We start from the raw sequence: 12,965 nt of genomic DNA, 5'->3' as shown, positions 1-12,965 counted from the left end.
TGGACTGTCTACTAGAATCGATACCTAAGACATTTCCAAAATTTACTTCACGTTTTCAAATGTCATGCGAATTTCCAACACAATTTCAAGATTCGAAGATGCGAATTTTCCTGGCACACCAATCAGGCAACTCCTATATTTTTAAAAATTGTCAAAGATATATATGTTGCTATACGGAAAAACTCTGTACAAAAGATTCGAGGAAACAAATTAATTGATCGACCATGACAAAAATTTATTCCGAAACACATGAAGCAACTAAAACAAAACCCCTGAAGAAAGGAAAAGCTTACAAAGCATAATACCTCGCACGCAAGCTGTCGATAAGTAAAAATTTAAAAAATCTTAAATTAATTATTTGCCTACAGTTTTTCTAAGAATCACAATAATCTGGCCGTGAATGGTTTGCGATATTCAGGCGCACTTATCAAGGACACAAAGATACTTCGTTGGAAAATTCTCTAAAAAAGGATATAATTAATAGGAATGAAACGATAGCTTCCAGAGTCACATCCGAAGGGTAAACCCGAGGGTAAACCACTTCAAATTTTATGCACACTAAAATTCTAAAATAAATTCTAAACAATTTTCAAAATCCCAAAACAAATTCTAGAGCAATCTCAAAATTGTATAAAATAATAATTGTGTGTGCGCATGTGTTCGGAAAATTCAAGAAAATTCTAAAATAAAAAAAAAGTTTAGAACATTCTACAACATGCTAGTAGTTTACACCAAAATTCTACAGTCTCCGTAAACCACTTCAAATTTTGTGTACACTAAAATTCTAAAAAATTTAGAAAGTACTAAAAATTGTATAAAATAATAATTGTGTGTGCATGTGCGCTCGGAAAAAAATTCTTAAAAAGTTAGTTCTAAAAAATTCTAGAAGTTTCTAAAGAATTCTAGGAAAATTCTAAAAGAATTGTAGAACATTCTACAAAATGCTAGTACCTAGTATACACCAAAATTCTACAGTGATTTTCCCATCGACCACACCTAATCAAAAAATAATCATGTTTCTTTCGAAAAATGCCAATAACTCAAAAACTACCGGATGTAGGCAAACCAGAAGGCAAACATGACCCTAAAGTTCACATCTGCATTCATTTCTGGCATCAGAAATAGTAGTTACCATTTGAAAAACTGAAGTTTTTGATATTTTTTTTACTGCCAATTTTGAAAAATAGCCCTCAACACTTTTCCAGAGGTCACTCAAAATATTCCTTAGACTTTAAAGGATTCGATTATAAAAAAGAGCACTATCTTGAACGGTTTAAGAGATGTGAATCTTTAGAGGACCCTTGTATCTTCAAATTTTTAGAGAAAAGTTGACATATGTCAAAAACTATGACAGATAAGTACGCGAATTTTGAATGCGTTGAATTCAGAATAAAATGCCGCATTTAGAAATAATAGAAAATGGTGTTTCTATTTAAAAAAACCAAGATGGTGTCAACTTCCGATATTTACGGAAGCACCGTCATTTTGAAATGATTTTATTTCAATTCACAATGCCTAGTCGATTATGGCTGTGAACCACATTCAAGTTTCTATTTCAACTGCGAATTAAAAAATTTTTGACCAACGGGCTACGTGAATCACCCTGTATAAGAATATAAAACAAAATCGATTTTCATGATCTTTGATTTGCTGGATTAGTCTCCGACCTGAATAGCAGAATAACTATTAAATAATCGAAAAAAATTTAAAGAAAATTATTATAAAAGTAAATAAGAGAACTAATGCCAACAACCGTCAAATTAAAAACTACCAAATGCAAAAGTGATAGGTAAGTAAAAGTTACTCACGATTTGGAGTATAATTGTAAATCACGCAGTGCGTAATAATGACCAACAAACGCTTGCCGCTTCAAAAAACGCAATACTTACTTTAAAATATTTAAAGTGTACACGTTGCAATTTTGCAACAAATCTTCAACATGTTCTGAAACGAGAAGTCTGCAAACATCTATATAAATAAAAACAAATGCTTGTCTGTCTGGTCTGTCTAAACCATTCATCCGATTGCGATTAAACTTTAGGGAATGGTTGGACGTATGCCCGCGAAAGTTTCAAAGTTAGTAAAACACCTTCCGAAATTCCCACGGGAACGGTAACATGAGAAAACAGAATTTTATGTTTTACAGTCTAAAAGGGACTTGACATTTAGAACGTTGGTTTCTTTGAAGGCGTAAATGTTTATTCCAAAAGAATTTCTCAAAGTTCCTATGGGTGTAATAAAATATGAGGTGTTCCATTAAAAAAAAACGCAAGTTTGATACACCACTAGAATACACCACGCCCCTGGTGATCAAAAATATTTTAGAAATATGGCGACAGTAAATGTGTACAATTTTTTTACTTTTTTGGTAAAGGAATTATGATCCGAGGGGTCTTAGGTGCTACACCCTGTATGTAAAGATGTTATGCAAGGTGAACATAATAACATAATCTCATTGGAAATGCCCTAAAATATGCAAAAGAAATGTGACTCTAATTGCAACGTAATGATAGTTTATTTATTTATTTATTTATTTAACCAGAAACCATACAGTTAGTCTCGGTTTAGTTGCCTATACACGCCACGCCTGCTCACATTGAAGTTACAAATATTTTTTTTACTTATTAGAAAAAAATATAACTTATAAGTCCCTGGAGTAAGCTCGTGTCTCCTAGGCCCTAGGCTATAATATACTATACACTATAACCTATTGAACATCACTGATCATCTGCCACTGCTACTCCTTAATTCATAATGATCTCATGTTTATAAAGCTACATATTACTAAAAATTAGTTTATATACAAACTCAAACATCAAAAAGGATGTTATTGTTATGATTAATTAATTAAGATTATAAATTGTACCAAACAAAGATCTTATTTGGTGATCTCGAAATATTTAACCACTTTCAATTCTCAGCACTTTTCTTGTATGCAAGTTCCGATTAAAAAAATTAGTTGAAAGAATCACCCTGTAAAAGTGAGGACTGGTGCACCATCTACCAGATCTCTGTAGAATTAATAACCAACTCAAAGAAGTAATTTTAAAAATAAAAACTTGCAGCAATGCATGTAAATAAAGAACATTCCGAAATTCCTCAATATAAATATTGTGTCGAAATGCAATGTAGTTATTATTAGCCGAGGTAACAAAGCAAAATAAACGTGGTAAACAACCGTTCCCTTACCTTCTGTATTTAGCGGGGTAATGGTGGTGGTTGAAGTCGGAGCCAGTGCAAAATAATTGGGGCACAACAAGCCCCATTCAACTACTGCAGGTCCGAGCACCTACGAGCACCTGAAAAGGAGTCTCGATTAGTCGATTAATTCTAATGGTAGACCACCCACCATGACAGAACATGCTATTGCACTTTTCACTTACCAACTCGAAGGTGTGTTGGATTCGTATTCCCGTACTAATTTAAATTCATTTTTTAAGAGAAATGAAACAAAGCAGAGAGCGAATTTAAAAATCTAGAAAAAGTCGAGCAGTTTTTATGGCTATACGACGTGAACCATCAAAATTTCGCGCACGTTTCGATTTTAATACACGCAACACAATTCGGCCGATTCACTCGTGCGAAGAAATTGGCGATTGTTGTTAATTTTGAGTTATCTTTATTCAATAAACACTAAACAGAAGGATATTGTCAAACAGAGGAACGTGATTTATTGACTGACGTTGACACTAGCGCCACCGCTACGTTTCTGTGCGACCGAGGCGCTTTTTCGGTTTGGTTTCAAATTCGCGCAAGCAATAAAATAGACGGCAAATTGCAAAGAGAAATTTACAGAAGTCGCCAAGTTTTCCAAAAATTAATTTGGACGGTTATCGTAAATTGAACTACAATTGACAATTGTGAATATTGGTTGGGCGTTGTTAGTGATACATACGCCAGAGGGCGCTTCCTCCCGAGCGCGGCAATTTTGAAATGGACAACATTCTAAACAAGGAACAGGGTGTCTTAGACCAACTCGAGTACGACTTGAACTGTTCAAATTACGACTCCGACCAAGGGGACGACGACTCCAGAGAGATGTCCCTGGCTATCGAGGAAAATATGAAAGAGGAGTTCGACGCGGAAGACACCAAAGTCGAGTTTTACCAGAAAATGGAGACGGACATTATTTTACCCGAAGCGTCCCAACTTTATCACGTGGGTGCGGGCGACGTTAAGAAAAAGGAGGTGAAAACCAAAAAAGAACTCGAAGAAGAGGAACGAGAGAAAATGCAGTAAGTAAATGTCGTCGGTCGGGAATGATTGTTGATCGAGTTTTTAGGGTGCTGGTGTCTAATTTTACCGAGGACCAGCTCGATCGGTACGAGATGTATCGGCGGTCTGCATTTCCGAAAGCGGCAATAAAGCGACTTATGCAGACGATTACAGGCTGTTCCGTTTCGCAGAATGTGGTCATTGCAATGGCCGGTATCGCCAAAGTATTCGTAGGAGAAGTCGTGGAGGAAGGTAATAGTTTTTTAGAAGTAGAGTTTGCTAGCACTGTTTGCATTCAATTTGGTCTAGTAAAAGCAGACTATCCATTTTGACCGGGTCAGTCCCGATTGGGTGTCCCGGCCTGTCTGTTATTTTGCCCCAGTCCAAAATGAATAAAACAAAAACTATTTTACTTTTTGTAACTTTAAAGGCCACCAGTGTTTCCCTTTATTATTATTTATGATTATGGACAATGTAGTGGAAGCAATCGAACCCTTGTGGTCTCACTAAAGTACCTATGTTTACATAGCATCAGCAATCAATGGAAGTGAATACGTATATAGGCAGCCATACAGACAGTGCTGCATTGTGGGTAACCTTCTATCTCTATGGTACCAGACCTATAGATCAACGACTTCTATTGACCAATTACTAAAAAAAAAGTAGCAGTGATTTATAACAGGTTGCGATCTTTTACTAACAAGGTGGACATTATTATTTGGACGTTAGGGAACAGTGGCGTATTTACGGGGGGGGATATAGGAATATAGGAATTTTTTTTGCCCATAACTTTTGATGGAGACGTCTAATCGAAAAAGTACGAATCGTTTTGGATTCTACGCACCCAAATTAATAAGAAAAAGTTTTTTCCCGAGAAATTTTGGTGCAGTCGATTTTTGGTACAAAAGGAAGGTAATAACTGCCTTTTTTTTTGCCCAGAAAAAAAAATTGTCTCAGATCGACCGGAAAAAAATATTTTCTTATAGAATGTGGCAGGAGAACATACGCACTCCCTTGCATTTCTATAGAAAACTTGTATCAGGAGGGCAAAATAGGTGCATTTCACTTATCCAGATCCAAAAGATAAATCCCTATCAGGAAAAATAAACAGTGAGGAGGTGTTTTAGCAAGCAATTTTATACGTTTGTCTGTTCCTAGACGTCTAATCGAAAAAGTACGAATCGTCGAATGTCGAGTCGATTTTTGGTAAAAAAGGAAGGTAATAACTGCCTTTTTTTTTTGCCCAGAAAAAAAATTGTCTCAGATCGACCGGAAAAAAATATTTTCTTATAGAATGTGGCCTGTAGAATCCATAATTTCAAACAGCTCCAAGATCGGACTACTAGATCAAAAGTTACAGCCCTTTGAATTTTTTGTCGAAATTGGTTTTTTGCCAGGGATTCGGACCGGACCGAAAAAAAACCGAAAACCGGACCGAAACCGGTATTTTTTTCAGGACCGAAAACCGAACCGAAACCGTTATTTCTTCAGAAATTGAATCTTATTGAGAACCGGAACCGTTATTATTTTTTTCGGTTCTTTTCGGTTTTTTTACGGTTCTGAACAGGTTATTGGAAGTTGAAGGACGCGCCGGCCAACGCGTTCTGAAAAAAGATAAAATATTACTTTAAGCCGTAGCCAGAAAGGGAAAGGAAAAAGGTAGCCGATAATTTAGCCACAACCATTTTAAAAATAGATTTGTTTTGTTGTGCAATTCTCAATTGTGTGAATACTTGTATAGTGAATGCTGTTAATGCGATTTGCGAAGTAGAAAATGGGACGAATATCATCAAACAATGCACATAAACATTTTGTTTATGATATTAATAACAAAATATCTACCTGCAAAATATGTGATGCAAAACTAAAAGTAGGCGACTTAACCTGAAAGGTCATTTACGATATGTTTGCCTTTACTACAAGCATCTGTGGTTAAAATTTCCAATAAATATCTTAACAAATAAGAATGTTGATAATGCGCAGCCTGCGCATCGCACATTAATCGTCTAGATTTTTCTTGGCTCAGGTGCTGGAGCCATAAACTACCAAATGCAAAAACAATGAACTAAATATCTTGAAAACTGTAGGAGTAGTTAAGGCCTCGGACAGAGAAAGTGGCTACAATAGCGCCCCCTTTCCTTGGAAATGCGTTAAAAAGATTGAACACAATTACGTTTAGAACTAGAACCGTTATAAATGTGAACCAGAACCGTTATTCCAATAGGTCCGGTCCGTTTTGCCCATAAATATACCTATTGTTCAAAGTTTTCGTTGACTAATTAAAGCAAAAGCAATAAAGGGGCCTGTCAGCAGTAAGAAATAAAATACCGTTCTAATCTAATCTTTTTCGCCTGTACAATAATAAATAGATAAATGACTACCAGCATCAGCAACCTGCAACCCAATTTCTATTTCTTACCCCCCCCCTCCCCTTCTAGTACGCACTGGGTGACTGTATGTGCCACGAACTTGTTTAATCCCCCCCCCCCCCCCCCAGAATAAATTTCTACGTACGCCACTGTTAGGGAAAATTTAAAAAAATCATTTTGTTTTTTCGCAATGACAACGCCCGCAGTACTTAGCAGCAGAAGTCTAGAAGCGACTGCAATCTTGACTTACCCCATACTTATGAATAGAACCACTGTTACTTTCATGTCAAAACGACGGACGTTTCGCGGCACTGTCGAATCTGTGCAGTGCTAAAACTGGCGGTTCTTTTTAAACACAAATGGGAAAGGAAATTAAATACAAACCCATAATTTTGTGCGTAAGAAAAGACGAGAACGTAAATATATTACGCACATAACCAGGCGATGTCAGGGAAACCTTCTTTGGGACAAAAACCCTGACATAGCCCACACGAATTAAATTAACAAAGACAACAAAAGAAAAAGAAAATCCACAAAACATTTCAAATTGTGTAACAATCAAAATCAGGTCACGAATTTCAAGATTCTAGGAAGATTATATTTTTCCCATCCCGATCATTTGTTTTAAAGCAAAAATTAAAGATGCTCCAGTAATAAAACCATGAATGGTTCCGGCTGGTAAAAGTACGAGCCGTAAATGGAATCTTTAAGAGCTCTTTTATGAATTATTAAAAGTGTTTGGGATTTTTTAACATCTGAAGTATCCCCAAGAGTTTCGCCAGTCTTTTACGAACTTTTATAGTCTCTAAGAGACAGCCTTTTAGGGATTTTAGGCCTTTAAATCTATTCGGATCTGTCAGTTCTTTGATGTCTGTATTGCCTTTGAGTTCTATGGAATCTTTCAAAACTTTTAGTTGTCAAATAGCCTGCTATGTAAAAATAGGCAGATAGTACAGATCTAAACCTGAGAATTGGTTAAGTTGAGTAGTAGAACACAAAGCTACCATTGTATTCAAATAAAAAAAGGTCCCGCAGGTTTTTAATTGCATTTTCATGAAATTTCAGTTATTTTGATACCCACATGTCAATATCTACAATTTATGATTATTTAGACTTAAAAAAAATGGCGGATGCACACTGTACCTAAAAAATTTTAATAATTTTTTATTTTAATGTCTTTTTTATACTTAAAGTATTGATTATTTGAAAACAGTTGTAGTTATGGCAACCCATTTTTACCAGTGCATTGAGAAAGAATAAGTCTTTCTTTTAGTATACTTCAAAAAGTAAAGTTGCATACGACCGCTCTTATGGAGATCCAAATTTAAGAAATTTAAAAAAAGTTAAAAACCATAAATTGTGGGAGGACATGTGTGGGTATCAAATGAACCTGAAATTTTACGTAGAATCCAAAAATTCAATAAAAAATAGGGATTGCCTTTTAAAATAATGAAGTTACTAGCTATACTTTCTGTATTTCCGTATTAAATAAAATCTTTATAGTTCAACAAAATTCAAAGTCTTCTCAAAAGTTGAGTTTCGTTACCTACTCGCTTTACCTGTCAACTCAATTTCGAGAAACATGGGCCTTCATATATACGTAATCATTAATTTAAAGATGGTTCATTTCAAAAGTATGTTTGAATAAACGCCCAAAATGACCACCCTATATATTGAGATTTAATCTCAATCCACCAAGAAGAGATTTCAATCGGGTGGGGCCAGCGAATTGCGCCAAAATTTGACACACTATTTAATTGCAGCTCTCGACGTCATGGAGGAACATAACGAAATTGGTCCAGTTCAACCGAAACACCTCCGCGAAGCAATACGAAGGATGCGCCTACAAGGAGCGATACCCAACGGAAGGACGCACTATAAGTCCCATTTTCGTTTGTAACTTACTATATCGAATGTAATAAAATAAAATGTTTTTATCAAGTTTAGATTAATTTACGTTTTGATATTCAAATATCGCCTCTCTCGCCCTAAGGACCCCTTATCACTTAGAAAATATAGGAAGTGAGGGCAACGACACAATTATCTGTACATACGTTGCATCTCCAGCTAACAGTATACACGCGTCTTAGTGTATTTTTTTGGTGAAGTAAAGTGCTTATTTGACCAAATGTGGAAACTAATTCTTCTTGTCCTTATTTGTAAGTGGCATTCTACTTCTTGCAAAAGAAGGCTTCACTATCGCTTTTATAGGTGTGTATTTGGTTCATAGTTGCGACATGGACCAAATCCGCCAGGGTTGTCGTATACAAAACAGAGCTTGCTCCTGCGGATCAGGTTGTATGAACGAATATCGCTACGACACAATTCAGGAGTGTAATAACGCATTAAGAGGTCTCAAATAGATTTTTTTGATAGCATTGTATGCATCCTTAATTTTAGGTAAACGTACCGATATATGCTCACCAAATCCATGTCAACACGGAGGCAGTTGTTTGCAAATATCTCATCATCCCGGTTACAAATGTTTATGCGAGGGTACTGGATACTTTGGTTTACGCTGTAATCGGGGTATGATAACCTTTTCACCTCATTTTCCTCATCAAAATAAACAATTTTTTCAGCTTGTCCACGTGGTATCACTAGGGATCAAACGTTACCTCACGAGTGCATAGTGATTTAAGTACAAAAATCCAAGTGGTGTAGAATTGTATAAAATAGATAATAAATATTCAAGTATTATGCACCTAAATCATCTAAGAGAGGCGTCTCTTTATACCAATTTTCTCTGCACCTTTTTGATAATATAATCCTTCCTCGTTTGCTTAAATGTTAATGGAGTTCCTCAAGAATCTATTGTAGGGCCTTTTTTCTTATTTTAAGTTCGCATGGCTATAGCTATAGATTTATTGTAGGAAGTGAAGAGAATAATATAAAAATGGAAAATAAAGTTAGAATCAAAATGGAAACTTACTTTCTGTGCACTCCTTGCACATTTGTACTCGCCCCTATACCGCTATGCAATTTTAGGAAAAAAAATTGTTTTCTGCATGGGCTGACACATTTCATGGAAGAGAGAAAATAATGTTTCCAAATCTATCAACTTATATACGACGCCACCACAATTCGCTTATAAATATTGTATAAGATTCGTCTATATTGTGAGTGAGTTGATAAATAAAGAAGTTGGCACTGACTGCGCATGCCTTTAACAGAAGCAACTGTGATTAAAATTTCAAAAAGATATCTCGATAAATAACAGTTGATATTGCGCGTCCTGCGCATGCGGGTATTTCTCTGATGTTTACAATATGCGATACGTTTGCTTACATAAAGCAACTTTGGTTAAAATTTCAAAGAAATATCTCCATAAATAAGATTGCCATTGCGCAGTGTGCGCATGCGCACATCTGATTGTTACTATATGCGATATGTTTGCCTTCACCAGAAATATATATGTGGTTAAAATTTCAACAAAATATATCAATAAATAAGGAAGTTGACATTGCGCAGTTTAATTGTCAAGATTTTCCTTGGCTCAGGTGCTAGAGCTATACGCTACCGAATGCAAAAAGAACGAACTTAATACCTTGAGAACTGTATGAGTAGTTAAGGCCTCGGACAGAGAATGTGGCTGCAATAGCGTACCCAACTTCGTTGGAAAATGCGTTAAAAATGGAAAATCAAACGCTGTCTGTTATAGACCCGAGCGCAACGTCTCGGTTCCTTCTAGATCAGTGGTTCTCAACCAGCGTTCCGCGGAACATTGGTGCTCCGCGAATGCCTATCAAATGTTCCGCGAAATATAATTATGTAATATGTTACCTCTTAATCAGACCGCACTCTGAAAATGAAGTTTTCGCAGGTTAGCGATGAAGAATTTTGGATTTCTGAACATGAAGAATATCCACTTCTTTCCAACGTAGCTATAAATACTTTAATACAATTTTCAACATCGTATTTATGTGAATTAGGTTTCTCCTCTCTAACAAACATTAAAAATAAGAAAAGGGAGAGACTACTAATTTAGAAGAGGAAATGAGAGTCGCTCTTTCTCACATTAGGCCTGATATTGACAAAAGATGCCAACAACATCAGGCACAAGTGTCCCACTAATAAACTTTCTCTCTTACGTTACTTTTGGTTTTATATATTTTTAAGTTTCAGTTTGAAAAAAAAAACGTGGCCTAGTCATTACACTTCCACTGGCCGAGTCTTTTGATGTTTTCTTACGCAAATCACGATCGCGCATATTTATTTCAAAACGCAGAGCAAACCGAAATAAATAGGAAAACATCTATAGATCAATTGTAGCCCCACACAAAACTCCGCAACGGCATATCACTGTCTTAAACCGTATATGCGGATAATTTCTGTGTCGTCCTCCGCAATACATTCCAATCCATAATTCCGAATTCGTATAGAGAGTTTAAAATATGGACCCATATGGCGTACCCGAGTTTTTTATGCAGCATTTTATTACCACCCGCATAGTAAGGAAGGTATTGCAATGGGGTAAAAAATGACCCCTCCACTTTGTTGACGGAAATACGTACGTTTTGAAGCACTAGGAATCCGAGTGAAACAATAAATCTCGATATCGGCCTATCTGTTTGTACCTACTCTCATTTTTCGGCTAAACGAATTGGAACGAAATTTAGTAAGTATTCATTCTTGGACATAAAAGGAAGAAACTGAAAAGATTTTTTGAAGAGAATCCGCATGCGCAGGTGGTATATAGGTATCTGTGATAGCCACAGCAAATTTTTTTACAGCGTTTCCGTATACCGCGAACAATATTTTAGAACAAAATGAATTGATGAAAACCGCGTGCGAACTGCAGACGGCATTACAGAAAAACATACTTATTATTTCTTTTCGAGACATGTCCTTTTTTCCTATCTTTCTTCGTTTGCCTGCGTTTTGAAATAAATGTGCCAGATCGTAATTTTCGCAACTATACAATGGAAGTATGATAGAGTAAACCGCAGTAATGGGAACCCATATAGGTACCCATTGTGTTTTACATCAGAAAATGGCCATAACTTTTTGTAGTTTAATATTACGTTTAAACACCGATTTACCTATGATGAACCGAAACGAAAGAATTGTTCCCGTCTTTTATTTGACTTTTTTAAAGTTTATTTTAATATCGCACTTCGTAAATTAGCAGCAAACCGAAAAAATACAACACGCTGGGAACGGCAGCAACGTCATAGTTGGTCACGTGACGAAGATAGTGATCATGACGTCACAGCTGCAAGACTCGCTACGATTCGCCCGTTTCAAAAAATGGTCCAATCAAATTGCAAAACGTTTTTACATCCATCATATACGTGGGCGAATGTCCGTGTCATTTAATCCAAAACGTAAACAAATGGAACCAAAATACGACCCAAACAAACGAAAGTTGCCCTAAATCGTGAAATGTGGAACTTTCCCATATTCCCTTGAGGTCCGGGCGTAAGGAACCCCCTCCCCCCCTGAAACAAATTTAGTACATCAATCGTTAGACTTTTGTGACTCCCGGTACTTCGTTCTTGTTTAAAAACATTCAGCCCTAAGGGCACCCATGACAATTTATTATAAAAGACCATCAAACCTTCCTTTCCCTACCCCACAGACTTGCGGTGTTATGGTTCGTGGTCCTTTCTTAAACGTTACGGTGTAAGTGCTAAAACCATTAAATATTTTGGGGGAGAATGCAGAAGGGGGGGGGGGTCTCAAATACCTACCCAGGAAATGAAAATTCAGCGTTCCTTTCCCTACACCTAGCATAACATTTTCGTACACTAGAGGGGATGGCTCAGACTGTTCCTACAATTACCATAAGATATTTTCGTGGATATTTTGATGAGAAGATTCGTTGCTCTCGTTTGGGATAAAATTATTAATAAATAGATCTACCCAATATTTTTTTGAATGGGAAGATCGTGAATTAATTACTTAGAAATAATAATCCTAAGATGTTCGTGCGCTGTGACTCCCAGTGCTACGTTCTTGAGGCTCTCCCTCAAAACGTGCTGCCTTAAAAAGTTGAATTTTCCTTTTGTAATGCGAATATTTTGTGGAGAAAAGGTCAGGGGAAAGCAATGTAAGTTCTGGAAAAAGCAGTCATGGTGCTTCCAGTAACTTTATTAATTCCAGTGCGTTAAAGCAAATTCAAATTTAAGCGCGCTTGCGTTTGCGCAGTACCGAGGAAGTTAAAGTGCAACACATCTGCAAGTGATTGATGCAGGATACCCATTTTGTGTACCTACCCAATGAATTTAAAAAATAAATGTTTTGATCACTCATACGCATCATCTAATCTGGAACCTACACTAGGATTTTGTAAAGTTTGGTAGTGATGCTAAGGAAAAAGAAAGAGGTGGAAGCGATGTGAAGAAAAGACGCATGAAAGAGAACAAACAAGACGATATA

General features: G+C 36.4%; 2 protein-coding genes and 1 long non-coding RNA gene across 4 annotated transcripts; 2 read left to right on the top strand and 1 right to left on the bottom strand.

Annotated features, from left to right (window-relative positions):
• Positions 1 to 2,881: 2,881 nt before the first annotated feature.
• LOC116174367 lies at positions 2,882 to 3,525 on the bottom strand. 2 transcript variants are annotated; one of them, XR_004146094.1, is made up of 3 exons: positions 3,384 to 3,525; positions 3,190 to 3,299; positions 2,882 to 3,011 (listed from the first exon to the last, which is right to left on the bottom strand). It is a non-coding gene; the product is annotated as an uncharacterized LOC116174367 (long non-coding RNA). The 2 variants fall into 2 exon arrangements; XR_004146095.1 differs by lacking the exon at positions 2,882 to 3,011 and having other exon boundaries at positions 3,189 to 3,299.
• Positions 3,526 to 3,905: 380 nt separating this feature from the next.
• Positions 3,906 to 8,526, top strand: LOC116174365 (transcription initiation factor TFIID subunit 11). The gene is made up of 3 exons (XM_031492280.1): positions 3,906 to 4,235; positions 4,283 to 4,467; positions 8,348 to 8,526. The coding sequence occupies exons 1-3, from the start codon at positions 3,934 to 3,936 to the stop codon at positions 8,482 to 8,484; spliced, it is 624 nt and encodes a 207-aa protein (XP_031348140.1). The 5' UTR covers positions 3,906 to 3,933; the 3' UTR covers positions 8,485 to 8,526.
• Positions 8,527 to 8,583: 57 nt separating this feature from the next.
• On the top strand, positions 8,584 to 9,288 carry LOC116174366 (adhesive plaque matrix protein 2-like). The gene is made up of 4 exons (XM_031492281.1): positions 8,584 to 8,743; positions 8,796 to 8,936; positions 8,985 to 9,113; positions 9,167 to 9,288. The coding sequence occupies exons 1-4, from the start codon at positions 8,713 to 8,715 to the stop codon at positions 9,223 to 9,225; spliced, it is 360 nt and encodes a 119-aa protein (XP_031348141.1). The 5' UTR covers positions 8,584 to 8,712; the 3' UTR covers positions 9,226 to 9,288.
• Positions 9,289 to 12,965: the final 3,677 nt, after the last annotated feature.

The sequence above is a fragment of the Photinus pyralis genome, unplaced genomic scaffold (genome assembly GCF_008802855.1).
Source record: "Photinus pyralis isolate 1611_PpyrPB1 unplaced genomic scaffold, Ppyr1.3 Ppyr1.4_LG6, whole genome shotgun sequence".
Taxonomy (NCBI): Eukaryota; Metazoa; Arthropoda; class Insecta; order Coleoptera; family Lampyridae; genus Photinus; species Photinus pyralis.
The sequence above is the reverse complement of the archived record's forward strand: the minus strand, read 5'-3'. Positions and strand labels throughout refer to the sequence as shown.